The sequence below is a fragment of the Budorcas taxicolor genome, chromosome 18 (assembly GCF_023091745.1).
Source record: "Budorcas taxicolor isolate Tak-1 chromosome 18, Takin1.1, whole genome shotgun sequence".
NCBI classification, from domain to species: Eukaryota; Metazoa; Chordata; class Mammalia; order Artiodactyla; family Bovidae; genus Budorcas; species Budorcas taxicolor.
Window position 1 is genome coordinate 55,030,499 of NC_068927.1, and position 18,563 is coordinate 55,049,061.

Sequence of the window (18,563 nt, forward strand, 5' to 3'; positions counted from 1 at the left end):
AAGCTGGGAATTAGAGGTGGGAGAGACACAGAAAGGTGGAGGGAGCTAGAGAAAGCTCACTGAAGATGGACCGGACACAGAAATTCAGAGAGAGGGAGAGAGAGATGCCGGGAGAGACAGAGGCAGAGATAGGGACACAGAGACGGAAATTTGGAGAGATGGAGACTCAGGGACTAAGAGAGACAGAGACAGGCAGAGGGTTGCAGAGACTGAGACGTGCAGGAGAGACACGCAGACAGAAAAGCACAGTCAGAAACGGTGACTGAGAAACATGGACACCGAGACACAGACAGAAGAGGATAGAGAGACAGACACGACCGACCGCACCCTCCGCAGGGGACCAGACGGCAGAGGCGGAGTCTGCAGAGGCGCTTCCCAGAGGCAAGACCTCTGGGCCGCCAAAGGGGCGTGGAAGTTCGGGGCCGGGGGTAGAAGGGGCGTGTTCGGGGCGTGTCTTTGGGGGCGTGTCCTGGGTGTGGTTTGCCGCGAGGGGCGGGTCTTGGGACCAGCTCCCGACCTCGCCTCCCTAGCGGGCTGAGGGAGGGGCGGAGGCCGAGCCCCGGGGAGACGTGGAGGTCGCGGAAAGAAGCCTCTTTACTGCAGTCATTCCATCCCAACTCGGTTTTTACCGCCTGAGCGGGGAAGCAAGACCGGCCGGCAGGGGATACGGGCCTGGGTCCGCAATTTGATAGGGGGATATCGGACCCTGGCTCCCCAACCCCCTATCGCGCGGGAGCAGCAGGGCCAGGTTGCGGGTTGGGGGAGGGGAACTAGGCTCACATCTGGAAAGCATCAGGCGCGCCGGACGTGCCAGGGCCCGGGGCCCGGCTGCGGAAGAGCGGAGGGGAGTTAGGGCGCCCCCGTCCCCCTCCCTTAGCGGGGTCGGCCGGCGCCGGGGAGGGGCCTGGGTTTACGCCTAACCTCGGCGCCTCCCGCAGCTGGTTTCCATCAGCAGTTTTGGCCCGGGCAGCCCCCGAGGAGGAAACACGGCGCAGAGCGGGGAAAGGCAGGGTGACGACCCAATCTTCCCTCCCTGTCTCTAATGGCAGCCAGAGGCTGGGGGCGGGGAGACGGACAGGCGGACGCTGTCTGAACCAAGAGTAACCTCCATTTCTCTTCCCAGTTGCGGACCTTTCCACTCTACGGATTACCTTGGTTTCCAGATGTGCAACCCTGCCCTGTGCTGCAGAGGAATTCCCCAGCCTCATGACAGTGGTACTCCTGATCCCATTTTCTGGAGGGAGAAACTGAGACCCTGGATTGCAGATTCAATTCTGACTTGAATTATTAAAGAAACGGGCGATGACTGCCAACAGTTAATCTAGCATGGAATACCCAGTCCCTACCGGACATTCCACATGAATGTCTGCAGTATGTCAAACTCAGTTGCCCAAAACTGAGCTCCTAAGTCCACCTGCCAAACCCTCTCCTACCACAGTCTTATTCATGTCAGTTGATGGGTCAATCTTAACCCCCCTCCCTTTCTCACACCCCACAACTGCTCTAGCAACAAATCCCATTAACTCCATCTTCAAAGTCTGTCCACAATCCAGTCACTTCTCACCTCCTCTGCTGCCCCCACTCTGGTCCAGGCACCATGCCCTGCAGCTTGGGCAATTATAGTCCCTACTCACTGGGTCTCCAGCTTCTATTAATACCTCTGTCTCCCTCAGCCTGTTCGGCACAGAGCAGCCAGAGGGACCCTGTTTAAAACAAAGTCCCAAGATAACGGTAGCAAGTGCTAGTGAGAATATGGAGACCGTGGGGATGTAAAACGATGCTGCCATTTTAGAAAATAACTCTGGCAGTTCCTCAAGAGATAACAGAGTTACCAGATGATCCGGCAATTCCTCTATTATGTATCTACCTAGGAGAAATGAAAGAATGTAGTCACACAAACACTTTGTATTTGAATGTTCATAGCAGGATTATTCACAAAAGCCCCAAAGTGGAAACAACCCAAATGTTCATCAACTGATAAATGGATAAACTACATGTGGTCTATTCAAACAGTGGAACATCATTTAGCAATAAAAAGAAATGCAGTACTGACATGTGCTACAACATGGATAAACTTTGAAACATTATGCTAAGTGAAATACACAGTTACAAAAGACTATATATTGCGTGACTCCACATGTATTTCCAGAACAGGCCACTCGAAAAGGACAAAAATAGATCTACAAAAGTGGATCCCCACAGGCTGGGGAGACTGTGGGATAACAGATAAGGGATGCAGAGTTTCTACCTGGAGTGATGGAAATGTTCTGAAATTTACTGTGGTGATAATATAATCACAGGACAACTCTGTGACTATAATAAAAGCCATTGATAAAACCTTGATAAAAGACATTGAAGAAGACAGAAATAAATGAAAAGACATCCTGTGTTCATGGACTGGAAGAATTAATATTATTAAGCTGTCCATACTATCCAAAGCAATTGAGAGATTGAGTGCAATCCCTATCAAAATTCCAATGGCATTTTTCACAGAAATAGACCAAACAATTCTACAATGTGTATGAGATCAGGAAAGACCCTAAATAGCCACAGCAATTTTGAGAAAGAAATACAAAGCTGGAGGCATCGTGTGCCCTAATTTCATACTATATTACAATGCTATGGTAATTAAAACAGTATGGTACTGGCACAAAAACAGACACATAGATCAACAGACTAGAATGGGGAGCCCAGAAATAAACTGATGTATACATGGGCAATTAATTTATAATAAAGGAGCCAAGGATATACAACAGAGAAAAGATAGTCTCTTCAATAAATGGTGTTCTGAAAACTCAACAGCCACATGCAGAAGAATGAAATTGGACCCCTATCTTACACCTTATGCAAAAATTAACTCAAATGAATTAAATACTTGAACCTAAGAACTGAAACCACAAAAGTCCCAGGAGAAAACATAAGCAGTATGTTTTGACATCAGATGTGGAGATTTTATTTTTTGGATTTGACACTAAAAGCAAAAATAAATGTGGGACTATATCAAATTAAGAGTTTTTGCACAGGAAATCATCAACAAAATGAAAGGGCCACTTACTGAATGGGGTACATTGCTAACCATGTACAAGATAAGGGATTAACATTCAGAATACATAAAGAACTAATATCCAAAATATATAAAGAACTCATACAACTCAAAAGCAAAAAGAAAATCTGATTTAAAAATGGGCAGAAGATCTGAATAGACATTTTTCCAAATAAGACATACAGATGGCCAACAGGTACATGAAAAGGCGCTCAACATCACTAAACACCAGGGAAAGGCAAATCAAAGCCACAATGAGATATCACATCTATCAGAAAGGCCATCATCAAAAAGACAAGCAATGACAGGTGTCATTCAAGGATGTCAAGAAAAAGGAACCCTCGGGCACTATTCCTAGGAATGTAAGCTGGTGTAGCCACAATGGACAAACAGTATGGAGTTTCCTCAAACAAACAGAACTACCATATGATCCAGCAATTCCACTTCCGGGTACTTATCTAAAGAAGATGAAAACAGTAATTGAAAAGGATACATTGACCCCTATGTTCATTGCAGCATTTCTTACAATAGCCAAGACTGTGGAAGCAACCTAAGTGTCCACTGATGGGAATGAATAAAGAAAATGTGAATTCAATGGAATATTATTCAGGCATAAAAAAGAGGGAAATCTTGCCATTTGTCACAACATGGATGGACAACAGATGACAGAAGTCAGAAAAAGACAAATGCCACGGGGTCTCATTGACATATGGAATCTAAGAACAAAAAGAAGCTTGTAGACACAGAACAGATTGATGGTTGCCTGAGGGGTCGGGGGATGGGCAAAATGGGTGAAGAGAGTCAAAAGCAAATTTCTAGTTGTAAAACAAGAAAGTCATGGGATATAAAGTACAACATGGTTAGAATAATTAATAATCCTGTATTGCATGTTTGAAAGGTGCTAAGAGAGTCCATCTTAAAAGCTCTCATCACAAGGGGGAAAAATTTTTAAACAAAAACCACTGAGTCCCATATTTTATATGGGCGAATTTTATGGTAGTGGATTATGTTTCAATAGAACTGTTAACCCCCTCCTCCCACACCCCAAACATCTAAGTTCCTCTCCTGCTCTGAATTCTCCCATGGCTCTCATCTCTCTGGAGGAATAAAAACCAAATTCCTCACCATGGCCCATGAGACCCCATGTGATGCAGTGGTCCCAGACCATTTTCAGCCCTCGCCTCCCCCGCACCCTCCCCAAGCCCCGTTCTCCCCCGTCACTCACTGCTCCAGACATGCTGGACTCCCAGCTATTTTGCCAACATACCAGGCACTGTTTGGGCTTCAGCACTGGCTGACCCCTCCGCCTGGGAGGTTCTTTCCCAAGAGATCCACAAGCCTCAACTCTCCACCTCCTTCAGGTCTCTGTTCAAACGTCACCCTCTCAATTAGAGCACCCCTGATCAGTCTACTTAAAAACTCCTCTGCCTCCCTATTCCTCCCAATTCCTTCATCTCTGCTGTTTTCCCCTCACAGTCCTTATCACCTTTTAAAAATTATAGAATTTATGTATTTATTATGTTAGCATCCTCTCCTGCCTGCCACCAGCTCAGCCTCCATCCCTGTGAGCAGTTCCTTGTGTATCTGTCTAGAGATAATCCATACAGAAATAGGCTGATGGGGCAATGGCTAACAGCATGGACTTGTAGGCAGTCTGAACTTAAAGGTCTGGCTTTGCTCTTTCTTGGTTTCTGCTAAGTGACTCCAGAGAGCTGTGCCTTGGTTTCTCCATCAAAACGGACATAAGAGGGACTTCCCTGGTGGTCCAGTGGCTAAGACTCCACACTGCCAATGCAGGGGGGCCCTGGGTTCGATCCCTGGTCAGGGAACTAAATTCCACATGCTGCAACTAAAGATACCAAGTGTCACAACTAAGACCCAGCACAGCCAAATAAATAAATATATTTTTTAAATGGGTATAAGAATCATATCCACCTCCGTGAGAATGTGAGAATTAAATGAGTTACTGAGAGTAGTCTGGCATATAGTAAGTGCTCACAGAGTGTTAGTTGTTATTTTTTTATGATTAAGCACTAAAAAGGAAGAAAGGTCAGCCATCTGCACTTCAACCATCTTGACCACTGAGTGATCTGCGTATCCTTAGACAAGTCCCTTCCCCCTTTCAGCTTTAGTTGCTCCTTTTATGAAACAGAGATGGGAGAAATATTCCCAAGGGCCTGAAAAGCAATGACTTTTCCTGGAAACTTTAAAAAATAACTTTGTGAGTTCCCTGGTGGTCTAGTGATTTTAGATGGCACTTTCAGTGCAATGCCCCAGTTCTCTGGTCAGAGAAATAAGATCCTGCAAATCTCAAGGCATAGCAAAAAAAAAAAAAAAAAAAAAAAAAAGGCAAAAAAATCAAAACAAAGCAAATAATAAACTTTGTTACTGTAGAAGGAAGTATCTTTTAATCCACACTCACACCACCACTACAACTCACACCTACCAGAAGGGAAGCTCCATGGGGCAAGGACTATTTTTCTGTTTTGTTCCTTACTATATCCAAATTGCCTTAGTGGGCCCTGGACATACAACTGAGTACAGCAGACCTTACTCTCTCAAAAGTCAAAGCGACAGAGAGGTGGATACACCCATGTAGCCATGTAGTCACAAAGATCAAAGCAGCAACAAATACCCATTCTTCAGATTGTGGAGTCAGGTGGAGATTGGATCCTAGTCCTGGCTCTCTCTTACTTTGTGACCAGGGTAATAGCCCCTCTCTGAGTCTCTAATTACCCATCCATGCACTTATTATAATTATGGACTTACCCAAAAGAAAAATGGGCAAAAGGTGTGAACAGGCAATTCAGAGAATTACAAGTGGGTCAAGCATACAAAATGTATTATACGAAAATAGGGAGACACGCTAATTAAGATAAAAACATTTTTCTCCCACATTGGCAAAATGAAAATGATTAATAGCATCTCTTGTTTGGTGAAGGGGTGAAAAAACTGGGCATCTCAGAAATTACTGTTGGAAATGTCAACTGAGGGCAGTCTCAGTGGAAGGAATTGTGACTGTGTCAATTAAAATTTCAAATGATTGTAATGACCAAGCAAGTCTATTTCTAGGATCCTAGAAATATGTATACGCACAGAGGCATATACAAAGACACAACTGCACTAAAGTCCAAAATAGAGAACTGAGGAGCTGACAATAAGGTGAGATCATGGAATCATACGCAGCTACTACAGTGATAGGAAAATACGTCACCTAGTAAGCCAGAAAGAAAAACACCAATACAATATACTAACACATATATATGGAATTTAGCAAGATGGTAATGATAACCCTGTATGCGAGACAGCAAAAGAGACACAGATGTATAGAACGGACTTTTGGACTCTGTGGGAGAGGGAGAGGCTGGGATGATTTGGGAGAATGGCATTGAAACATGTATACTATCATGTAAGAAACGAATCGCCAGTCTATGTTCGATACAGGATACAGGATGCTTGGGGCTGGTGCACGGGGAAGATCCAGAGAGATGATACGGGGTGGGAGGTGGGTTCAGGATTGGGAACTCATGTACACCCATGGTGGATTCATGTCAATGTATGGCAAAACCAATACAGTATTGTAAAGCAAAATAAAGTAAAAATAAAAAATTAAAATAGAAAAAAAAAGAAAGAAAATACGTCACCTAAATTTAGATGAGATGAAAAAATTCTTAGAATACAACTTAGTAAAACTGACACATGAAGAAATAGAAGAGCATAAACAGAAAATCTAAATAGTACTAAGAAATTCAACTAATTAAAACCCTTCCCATATAGAAATCTCCAGGCACAGATCAAAAAATTGATAAACAATGTATACATATGGCTCAACTTAGGTAAACAGCTTTAGCTGTATAGAGTATAACTCTATGTATATGAATACATATGGGCTTCCCTGGTGGCTCAGCTGGCAAAGAATCTGCCTGCAATGAGGGAGACCTGGATTTGACCCCTGGGTTGGGAAGGTCCCCTGGAGAAGCGGATCTCCCCACGCCAGTATTCTGGCCTGGAGAATTGCATGGACTATATACATCCATGGGGTTGCAAAGAGTCAGACACGACTGAGCGACTTTCACTTCATGCATATGTATAGTCACATATATTTATATAGCTACTAGGATTCATACATGTGCAAACACATAAAGGATACATACAAGGACCCACATCAAACTGATTATGATGACTTCTGAGAGAAGGCATTTGGGGCTGTCATTTTATCTACATTATTTCTGTTTCTAAACATTTTGCTTTTTATTTCTTTATTATTTCCATTTTATGAAACCATATTTATGACCAAACAAAACTCAACCTAGAATTAGATTCATTGATATAAAATATTCAATGGTTAAAAAAAATGCTATTGAGACCTAAGCTAGGATTTGACATCTGGTTCTGACACTACCATACCCAAAACAAATAGTAGTTGCTCAATAAATATTAGTCCAAAGGAAAAGTCCATTTAACCATAAAAGGAAAGTCCACCACCACTTATGTAACACTGTGCATTTATTTACAAAGAGGTTAGAGAAACACACAGATTCTGGCCCCCCTGTGCACTGGGGAGTCACCATCGTCATAATAAATACAGTAATTTTTTTTTTAAAGGAAAAAATACTGGATTGGAACAACTGAGGGTCATCCTGGGCTTCCCCCACTCCCTCTCACAGGGGGTGCCATGAGATAGAAGCCATCTTCCTTCCCCTCTTCTACCTCCCAATCCTTCATATCTGTCCAGGGAGGGAGGTGAAAGAGTCTTTCTTTCCTGGTGTTACCAACTCCTACTTGACCCTCAAAACCCCAAAGTCAGTGCTCCTTCCCTTTTCAGGGCACTCTGCAAGCACCCTCTGGGTCAGCCACAGAGTCTCTGATCAGGGTGCTAAGGGGATATCCTAAGAGTTCAAGGATGTGGACGGGGGCACTTTGTGAATGTGAACGGGGGCCATAACTGGCATGGAAATTAGGAATAAGAGGGCTCGGTGAGAGAAACGAAATGGAAAAAACGGACTGTCTAAACTAAAATGGGGAAATTCAAACTGAATTACCCCTTCTGTATACCACAGTACACCCATAGCACAGATGAAGAAAGTGAGGCCCACAGAAAGGGAACTTCCTAGCCCAAGGGCTGCAGAGTCCGCAGCTCAACTGGGTCAAACAGGACTCCTCCCCAATTCCTCCCTGTGGTGGAGGAGGAGCCTTTTCAACCAAGACTGCAATGGATGGGGCAGTGAGGAAGGGTCTTTGGAAGCAGAGAGAATGGTGGTCTTTGGAAAGGAGGTGTAGAAGGGTCAGTGAGTGGGGGGTGTGGTGGTGCAGAGGCCATGAAGGCGGATCCCAAGCAAACCTCTAAACTCACACTGTAGTCATGACCTTGAGAGAACCCGAACGGAAACGCAGTATCTTCTTCTTGAGCGCGTGGGAAGCCTTGATCTTCACGAAGACTTTGGCGGGGCCCGCAGGCGCCCCTCCACCCGCACCAGCCCCCGGCCCGGAGGCCGCGGTGGCTGCCACCAGCTGCTGCGGCCACACGAGGCCACCGCTGCCATCGGAGTCGCTGGATGCGGAGCTGAAGGCAGGCGACTCGCCCTCGCTGGCGCTCGATTCACTCTCCCCGTAGCCGCCTCCGCCGACGCCGCTCGCCGGGCCCCGGCGCCCCAGGGGCCCCAGGCGCCCGGCCGAGCACTCCGAGTCGCTGCCCGCGCAGCCGTAGAGCAGACGGCGCTGAGGAGCTGAAGGGGATGGGCCAGGACCCGGGCCTCGGGCGGCGGGGCCGCGGGGCCGGCCTCGGCGCCCATCGGCAGCGTCGATCTCGGCCGTGGAGCGCCAGCGGCGGCAGGACCCCGCGGCCTGAGCCGCGAGAGTGGGCGCGGGACCACGGCGAGGCCGCGGCGGCCGGGGCTCTTCCCTTTCGGCTGTGGGGTACTTGGGGGGACCTGGCGGAACTGCGGCGGCGCGGCCCAAAAGGCTGGTCTCGGACTGGGAGCGCGCGGCCTTGCGAGCCCTGGGCGAGCCCCGGCGGCCCGAGGCCTCGGCCATGCGTCCGCGGCGGCCCGCGGCCCGGGGACGCTCCCGGGGTGGGGACTGCTCCACGCTGCGGCCCCGCGTCAGAGGGGGCGCTTTGCGGCGCGCCGCGCGGCCAGGAAGGCCGCGGGTGGCGGCCTGCGCGCCCGGGATGTACTGTGCCTTCACCAGGCGGCCCTCCGCCGGGCTGTCGGGGGGCGAGGGGGCAGCGGGCGGCGCCACGGGCTCGGGGGTCGCCTCCGCCTCCCACGGCGAGGCCCAGGCGCGGCCCAACGGGGCCGGGCTGGCGGGACGGACCCCCGCGCGCTCCACCGGGGGCTCGGGCGCGGATCGCGCGCCTCCGGGGGGCGGGGACGCGTCGGGCGGCCGCTGGCGCACGCTGTTCTGGCGCCTCGGGCCCCCGTCCGCGCCCCCAGGACTGGTCCGGGGCTGGCCCGCCCCCCGGCGGCGGCGCCTGCGCAAGAGCGCCGAGATGTAGCCGTCCAGGGGCCGCCCCGCGCCCGAAGCTTCGGGCGAGTCCGGGGGACGGCGGCTGCACGGCCGCGGGCTGCGCAGCGCCACGGCGTGCAGGGGGCTGGGCGTCAGGAAGGGCCCCGCGCGGGCTCGTCGCTCCGCGGAGGAGCAGGCCTCCGGGCCCGGAGACCCCGCAGCCGTCGGGTAGGGCGCCGAGAAGGACCGCGGCACGGCTGCCCTAGCGCCCACCGCCTCGGGTGCGCTGGGACTGGCGTCTCCTAGGGGAGGGAAGCAAAAAAAGGAAGAGAGGAGAAGCTCTCAAAGCCCTTTCCCTATGAGCCTAGGAGGAGCAGTTTGCCTGCCGCCTGCCCTACTCTCCCACTCCCATTAAAAACGACAGTCACAACGAAGCACCTGCTCTCACCCCTTTCCACACATCAGGTTCATAACGAAGTCTTCACGGTGGCCTCCAAGGCCTTGCATGGTCCGTCCTGCCTCTGCGTGTCTGACCTCCAACTCCTCTGCACTTAGAGAGCTCCACCTCCTGGATGCACGGGGCCAGTCGCACTTCCATCTCACGGCCTCTGTTCGGCTGCTCCTGCTACCTAAACTACCCTTCCCTCAGCTTGACCCAGTCCCTCTCTTACTTTAGGGCGCCACTCCAGTGTCACAGTCTCCGTGACGCCGTGTCTGGCCAAATTTTCTACAGTTGCGGTTCCCTCCTCGGCTCCTAGAAACATGCTCTCGTCCCCTTCCATAATTTTCTTTTCATGGTACATGTCAATATCTAATATCCTAGGGACTTCCCTGGTGTTCCAGGGGTTAAGACTCCGTGCTTCCAATGCAGGGGGCATGGGTTCAATCCCTGGTCGGGGAACTAAGATCTTAACATGGGACATGACCGTTAAATAATGAAAAGTGAAAGTGAAAGTCATCAGTCACGTGAGACTGTGACCCTAGGCATTGTAGCCCACCAGGCCCTTATGTCCATGGGATTTCCCTGGCAAGAATACTGCAGTGGGTTGCCATTTCTTTCTCCAGGGGATCTTCTCGACCCAGGGATCGAACCCGTGACGCCTGGATTGCAGGTGGATTCTTTACTGTCTGAGCCACCAGGGAGCTTATTAAATAAATAAACAAAAATCTAGTATCTTAAAAATGTTTCACTTATTTATCTTGTATATTATCTATTTCTCACTCGAATGTCAGTTTCATGAAGACAGCGATTTCTTTACTGCTCTATTCCTCACCCCTATGATATGTGCCAGGAAGGCACATAGTAGGGACTCAGAAACGTAGTTGAACAAATGAAGAGCAGCGATTTCTATTTAACGAATGGCTACCATGTGCCAAGTTTCAATGTCTTTGGGCAGAGGCTCACTGAATAGTCAAAACTTCCCTGTGAAGTAGATGTTGAGAATCCCATTTTAATGGATGGAGAGATAAGCCCAGAAAGAAGGAATGTGCTCAAAATCACACAGAAAGGGACAGTTACAGCCAGACTTCAAATCCAGGTTGGTCTGACTCAGATGCTTGTGGTCAAAAGCCTGGCTCTCGGGAGCCCAACCCCACCCATCTTACCTAGGGACTTGGGCCTCTCGCTGGCATAGATGCCTCGGGGTTCAGAGGGACCCAGGCGTCCATAGGAGCCAGAGCCAGAGAAGCCACTGTCCCCACAGAAAGTCGAGGGTGGTGAGTCCGGGCCTCCCGTGGAGCTGGGGTCTTCATAGAAGCCTAGATTTCAAAGAGAAGGGGAGAAACCAATCAGGGGGCACTGAAAGGGGGACATAGGGTGGAGGAGAGGAGATCAAGAGGCAGGGTGAGGAGCCTGTGAAACAGGAGACAGCGGGGTGGGGTGGTCCAGGCAGACCCCACTACCTCTAACTCATGCTTACCCGAGCTGCGCCCACTCTCCTGTTCCAAGCCCCCAGACTCCAGGCTCAGGTCTCCCAGCTGCTGGCCCAGGTCCCAGATGAGCCCAGGCAAGGCCTCCTAAGGAGGTAGGGAGAGCGAGACGGTCAGAAGACTCCTCATCCTCTGCCAACTGGTCCTCTATTCTAGCCAGCCCATGGGCAGAGTTTTGCTTTGACAGTGAGGCTCAATTTCAAAAAGGTAAAAGCAGTACCCAACTTCAGGATTCCCTTCAATATCTCTGTCTCTTCAACCCATTAGAAAATCCTCCTGGTTGTCTAACTCCAGTCCCTCACGCTGCAGGCACCTCATTCCCTCTTCAGTGTGAGTGATAAGGCTTCAGAAGGCCCCATCCCTTGTCCCTTCTCTACCAGCTGTTCCCTCCATCTGGAGCTCATGGCTCCTTAACCCCTATTACGATGCTCTTTGAGCATCACTTCAGGTCTTCCTGCTGTAAAGGCAGGTCACTGCTAGAAGTTAGTGTTCAGGACCCTATTCATTCATCTGGCTTCTCCCACACTTCGACTCTCTCTTCTCAGATGCTCCCATCTCCCCCACCATGGCCCCCCTTTTTAATATTTATGTATTTACTTACTTGGCTGCTCCAGGCTGTAGTTGCAGCATGTGGAATCTAACTCACTGACCAGGTATCTAACCCAGGCTCCCCCTGCATTGGGAGTGTTCAGAGTCCTAGCCACTGGACCGCCAGGGAAGTCCCCCAGTGCCCCTTATCACCAATGAAAAGTCCTTCTGCAAGTCGTCCTTAAGTTTTTCTTGCTGCAGATTGACTCTGTCCCTCATTTGGGTAAAACAGGCTGACCATGATTCATATAAATCTTTGCACATCCCAGAAAGAATCCCTTCATGCCTACTGGAGGGCTTCCCTGGTGGCTCAATGGTAAAGAATCCACCTGCCAATGCAGGAAATTCAGGAGATGCGGGTTCGATCCCTGGGTTGGGAAGATCCCCTGAAGGAGGGCATGGAAACCCACTCCAGTATTCTTACCTGGGAAATCCCATGGACAGAGGAGCCTGGTGGACTACAGTTCATGGGGTCGCAAAGAGTCGGACACGATTTAGCGACTGGTCAACAATAGCAAATGCCCTTCTGTGAATCTAGCCTTAGTGGAACTACCATAGCAAACCCCAGGGGGTTCCATTGCCTCCAGCAGGGACCCCTCCTCCTGCTGCCCTAGCTCCATCCTCACCCAGAAGCCCTAGTGTGGGTCACAGCACCTCATCCCCATGGGAAATGTCGATGGAGTCTACTCTGGATCCTTTGTGCTGCAGGAAAAGACCGCCTCCTATCAGATGTGAATAAATAAATGAAGGTGAAACCCTTTAAGGGGAGTGACTGGGACACGGTGGGGGCAGGGGCTGCAACAACACACATGGGGTCTCCAAGACACTAGGACTTAACCCCCTTTTGAAAAACAGGACCGGAGCCAGGAAGAGTCTCACACGGATCTGGGTGAGGCCAGAGGTGGGGGCAGCCTCGGGCTGACGGTTGACCCTCAGACAAAAGCGGCTTGTCTGGATGGCAGGCAGGCAGCGGGAGGGAGGGAAGGGGGAAGGAGGGGCTGAGAGGGCAGCCGCCCAGGCTTGCCTATTTAGGGCAGAAAGACTGGCCGGCTCCCCCGCAGACAACCCCCCCCCAACTTCCTATTCCTGTGGCTGCTCTCCTGGGCCCTGGTCCTTACCCCTCCCCCCTAGAACAGAAGCCCCCATCTGGGCTTGTATCTGGGAGGAAAGTCAACAGATCGTTTCACTCTGAGCTCAGTGGACAGAGATGCTCAGAGTGGTGTCATCCTTGAGCAGATCCCAGGGATCTGTGCAGGGACATGATGCAGTGTCAGGGATGGCTAAAACACATCAAGGACCACCCCTATATCCCACATCCTGTCGCACACTAATCATGTCCTTGCTCACCCCGCTGTAGCCACACTGGCCTCCTGACTGTTCCCTGAACGTACCAGACATGCTCCTAACTCAGTAGGATGTGTTTCCCCAGCACACTCTCCTGGCTCCCTCCCTTGCTTCCTTCAGATGCCTACATGTTCCCTTCTCTGATCATTCTTTCCAAAATAGCTCCCCATCATTCTGCACCTGGGTTGCCCTGCCTTTCCCCCCGCCCCGACATAGCAGCAATGACCTCCTGACTTAAAATGATGTATCAGGCTGTCATTTGTTCATTGTCTTTCTCACCAGATCGTCAGCCCCAGCCCCAGAAGGGCAGAGAATCGTGTCTCTTCTGTATACTGCTGCACCGTCTCTGTCGCCACCCCTCCCCTCCAACCCAGTCCCAGTACCTAGAACAGTTCCTGGCTCAAAGTAGGTGCCCAGGAAATGTTTGGGAAAGGAATGAATGAATACAGTAGAATCCTATACAGCTGTTAAAATGGAACGAGGCAATTTCTATATAATAGAACCATCATCAAGACCTATTGTGGAGTGAAAAAAGGAAAATGCAGAGGGACTTCCCTGGTGGTCCAGTGGTTAAGATCTACCAGACAGGAGACATGGGTTTGATTCCTGGTTGGGGAACTAAGATCCCAAACGCCCTGAGGCAACTAAGCCCACACTCCACAACTAGAGAAGCCTGTGCATCGCAACAGACTGCCCAAGTGCCATGACGAAGAGCTAGCACAGCCAAGAAAGAAAAGCAGAACGTACAGAATAATGATGAGTCAGAACTACTACCTGGGGGTGGTATTAAAAGCTAGGTTGCTGGGTCTGACCCCTGATTCCAGGCAGGAGCCTAAGAAATTGAATTTCTAACAAGTTCCTGGGTGATGCTGCTAGTGCATCAGGTGACACTTTAAGAACCATAGTCTCTGATACCTCACTCAAGAAACTGGAATTTGAAAAAAGCCAAGCAAACTCTATGTATTTTGGAATGTAGGCTGGTTTTGTGCATAGATGCAGAATTCACACCAGGGTGACAATGGTGATCACAGACAAGAGGGTGGATTTTAGGGGGTCAGGGGAGGGATGAGGGGACTGGATGGTAGGATGAAGTGTTTATGGAGGCACGGCTGGGAGCCAAATTGCCAGGGTTCAAGTTCAACTCACAGCCACTTGCCAGCTGTATGACCTTGAGCCAGTTTCTGGGCCTCAGTTTCTTCATCTCTAACATGGGCATCTTTTGATTCCAATGGGGTTGTTGTAAGGATTAAACAAATTTAAACAGCAGTTCCTTTTAAGCACTTAATAAATACTGACTTTTATTATTACATGAAAGCCATGAATTTCTAACAGGGAAAATATAAAATCATGCTTTACTGGTGTAATTAGAAATAAATGAAAAAAGATTTTTTCCCCCAGTAAGTTCAGTAGGTCCAATTTCAGTTCTTCCACTGCAGGGAAGAGCAGGAGTAAGGAAGATAAATAGCAGAGGCCTCTTCCTCCCCAGTGCCTGGACCCCACAACACCCCCCTATTTGCAAGTCTGACCTCATTTCTTCATCCTCCCAGCTGCAAGAGGATGAATCTTTAAAAGACCAGAAGGTCCTTGGCCTGAATCTGGCTCTCTGCCTATTCACAGTGCCCCTCACTGGTTTTATTTATTTATTTTTTTTGCAAGCCCGTTTGCAAGTGGACCTGAGGCTGTCCAACTCAGGCAGGTTTAAGATGAATGTGGTTTGGACCCCTGGAGACCCCTTTGCCCAAACTTTCCCAGACCTTTACCGCCCCCACTCGCATGCCCCTGGTCTGTGTCCAGTTCCCTTGATCTCTGTTAGGAAGTCCTTCTGCAAGTCTAACTTGAGTCCTTCTTGCTGGAAGGGGACCATTTTCCTTGGCGGCAGAGAACAGCACTCCTGCCTCATTCAGGATTCTTGCCTCTTTTCTGTGAGGTTCTCCCTAATCTTTCCCTGCATCCCTATCTTTCCTACTAGAAATGAATCAATTCTAGCCTCAATCTTTCTTGTTTCAAAGGGAGTGTATCCCTGGGTGGCGGGATGGAGGAGTCGAAGGGGCGAGCATCACACAACAGAGGCTCAGGTATCAGAGGAGGCCCCCACCCCCTCTTTGGAAGGACCCAGGAACCCCCAACACCAGAGGAGTTTATATTTAGCGCTTCTCTGCTCCTCCCTCAGTGGCGCTGTCTCCCTCCCGTTGCCTGCCACCGCCTCCTCCCTGATGCGGGGACGGAGCTCTGCTTGGAGATTGTTGGGGGTGGGGGGTGGGAGTACTGATGGCTGGGAGTAGACAGAGGGGCAGAAAAGGGGGAGACTGAGGCAGAGAGAGGGAGAGGATGAAGGGCAGGGAGGCAGGACACAGCTGGCCCATCCCCATGCCTTCTGCCTCTCTTTGGAGGGATGGGAGGTGCCTTCCCAAGCCCAGCCAGTTTAGGGTGGGGTGAGCTGGTGAGGGCCCCCACAACGCGCGGCTCTAACTTTGGGAGGGGGTGGGGCCTCCCACAGCTGTTTCTGTTTCCACAGAAGAATGTGCAGGGTCCCTCTCCTGGCGCGGCGGGGGGGTGGGGGTTGGGGGGTGGGGGGAGGGGCTGGCCGTCCAGCCCCAGAGTCTGGCTTCAGTTTATCCCCACCTCCCCGCCATTCCCCATCCGAGGAGGGGGCAGTCGAGGTCAGTAGCAGGGAGAGCCCCCTCCCCCTGCTACCTCAGCTCAGGTTTCCCCAAACGGGAAGCTCTGACCACACACAGGCTTGAGGATGGGATCAGCAAGTGGAGCTGGGGTCTGGGGCCTGGCAGGCTGGGGGGAGGGGAAGAGAGAGACAGGGATGTGGGGCAGGAAGAAATGCAAGAAAGGAAGACCAAGGGAGACAGAGACCAAGAGGACTGAGAAAGGCAGAGAAACAGGCACAGAAAGTCACAGAGATGTGGCAGGAGGGGAAAGAGTGCAAGAAACCAGGAGAATTAAGGAATAACAGCGAGGGAGAGAGGGGTGATGCTCCCTAAGTCATTCTGGACAGCTTGCCTCATCTTCCACCATCAAGAACCCAGGGCGTCTAGAAGTCAGACTCTCATGCTGCTCCAATTTGCCACCACTTGGGTTAAGCAGGGCTGTGACCAGGTAGCAAAGGAGGGAAAGTGTCACCAGAGGGTCGAGATCACCGTGGGATCCTAAGGGACTGTGAACTTCCTCTCAGCAGTAATCCTTCCCCTCAGGAGGTTCAAGGATCCCCTCCCCCCTCCCCGCCCCCTCCGGAGATCTCCAAGCACACTAGGACTTAGGGAAGACGGCGGGGGGCGGGGGTGTGGGCCGCTGATAGGAGGCCAGGAGAGGGGCATGTTTGCATCCGGCTGAGTGACCTTGGGTGAGTCGTTTGCCCTCTCTGAGCCTTGGGTTTTTTCTCTATAAAATGGGTACTATCATCCCCTTATCCCCCCAAGCTGCAAGAAGACAACGCCTGCCAAATACTCAGCCCGGGCTTGACACGTACTTGGCGCCCAGATGGATTTTCTTTGGGGAAGGGGTGTAGGGAATGCGGGCCTGTGCATCACACGAGGGACCGGCAGAGGCGAGGCAGCCCCCTTTCCCAGTTTGGGGGCGGGGAGGCCTGATCCCGCCCGCCACCCAGACTCCCCAGCCCCACCCCCCTCTCCTTTTCCCTTCCTCCCTCCCCCACCCGGACGGGTGTCTGAGCATCCAACCGAGACAGACTGACAGACACAGACGAGGGCACAGGGACGGAAGGACAGGCGGCCCCTCACCAGCTGCTCTTCCAGGGCCGCTGCGGCCCGGCGCGCCGCCGCCGCATCTTCGTCCTCGTCGGCGTCCTCCTCGTCCTCGGCCTCGGCGCCCCCCATTCCGGGCTGGGCCAGCCGCAGCGCCTGCTGCACGCGGTACTCCTGTCTCTCCCGGAGCCAGTGCAACTCGCAGAGCCCGGCCAGGCTGCCCTCTAGCCAGCCCCGCAGCCGACCCCGCTCGGGGCTCACCGGGAACGAGAAGGCCCGGATCATGGCTGCGGCCCCCCGCCCCAGACCGGCCGGGCCCCGCGGCCACCCCTCTCCCGGTCCCACCTCCCCGCCCCAACAGCCCGCCTGCCAGCCCGCCCGCTGGCCCGGCTGTCACCGTCTCATCTGCATAGACGCCCGCCCATTGGGCCGCCCACCCGCGCCTTATCTGCATGGCCACGCCCCCAGCGACAGAGCAACCCCGGCTTATTGGCTGGTACACTTCCTTACGAAGATGCTCTGCTGTGCACCCCCCCAACGCGACGCATGCTCGCAGCTGCCTACTCGATCGGCTTACGGCCCTCCTCGCCACGCCCCCTTCTCACCGCCTTTTGGGCCCTGGCCACGCCCCCACGCGTCACAATGAAACAAGTTCTCCCTTGCCCGGATGTCATTGGTCCTGGTCTCTCCCATCCCGCAGCTGGTTCCGCCCCCTTGCGGGAGAGCTCTGGCTGTCATTGGACTGTCCCGCGAGAAGGGCAGGGGTGATCTATAAATAGAGAATGGGTGCTTGTGACATTTTGGCAGCTGCTCCTTTCTCCCCACCTCTGCTAACCTTCAGCTTCTGAAGCGACGCTCGGGGCGGAAAGGATTTGAGAGTCTAGTACTGATTTTGCCTCCTCTTCCAGGAAGCCTTCCCAGATATTCAGCTGTAATACGAGAGGGCCAGGACAACTGAGACGACATCCACCCATAAAATTGTACTTCTAAGCGAGGTCGGCTTCACGGGCATATGACCCGCTTAGGAGGGCCCCGAATTTGGTTTAATACTCTGTTACTGTCTTGACATTCTTATTTTTTGAAAAAGGGCCTTGCATTTTCATTTTGCACTAGGCCTTTCAAATTCGATAGCCAGTCTTACGTCTAAGAGTCTAAGATCGGTCTTGTCCCAAATTCGGGAATTATAAGACCCTGGGCCGAACAGAATCTAAGTGTCTTTTATCTCCCAGATGCTGTGGGGCTTTGCGCTCACCATTCAACGATTCCAGGGGCCTTTGTACTACGTTCTAAGAGGCTTTGTTCTCTTGCCTTCTAAGATGCTCTGTTCTCAACGCTCTACAGTTCATAAGAGTCTGAGCCTGACATTCGTTTGCAAGGTTCCCTCCTCCCTCCCCTGGCTCCTTGAACAGGGTTGATGCCCCCTCAGGCGGCCAGCCTGTGTCACTACGCTGAGTATGCGTCCCTACTACCTTCAAGATCTAGCTACAAAATTTATACCC

General features: G+C 51.4%; 1 protein-coding gene across 1 annotated transcript; it reads right to left on the minus strand.

Moving 5' to 3' along the window:
- Window positions 1-7,581: 7,581 nt before the first annotated feature.
- On the minus strand, window positions 7,582-17,349 carry DACT3 (dishevelled binding antagonist of beta catenin 3). The gene is made up of 4 exons (XM_052656496.1): window positions 17,101-17,349; window positions 11,410-11,506; window positions 11,096-11,248; window positions 7,582-9,792 (listed from the first exon to the last, which is right to left on the minus strand). The coding sequence occupies exons 1-4, from the start codon at window positions 17,347-17,349 to the stop codon at window positions 8,393-8,395; spliced, it is 1,899 nt and encodes a 632-aa protein (XP_052512456.1). The 3' UTR covers window positions 7,582-8,392.
- Between the last annotated feature and the right edge of the window lie 1,214 nt (window positions 17,350-18,563).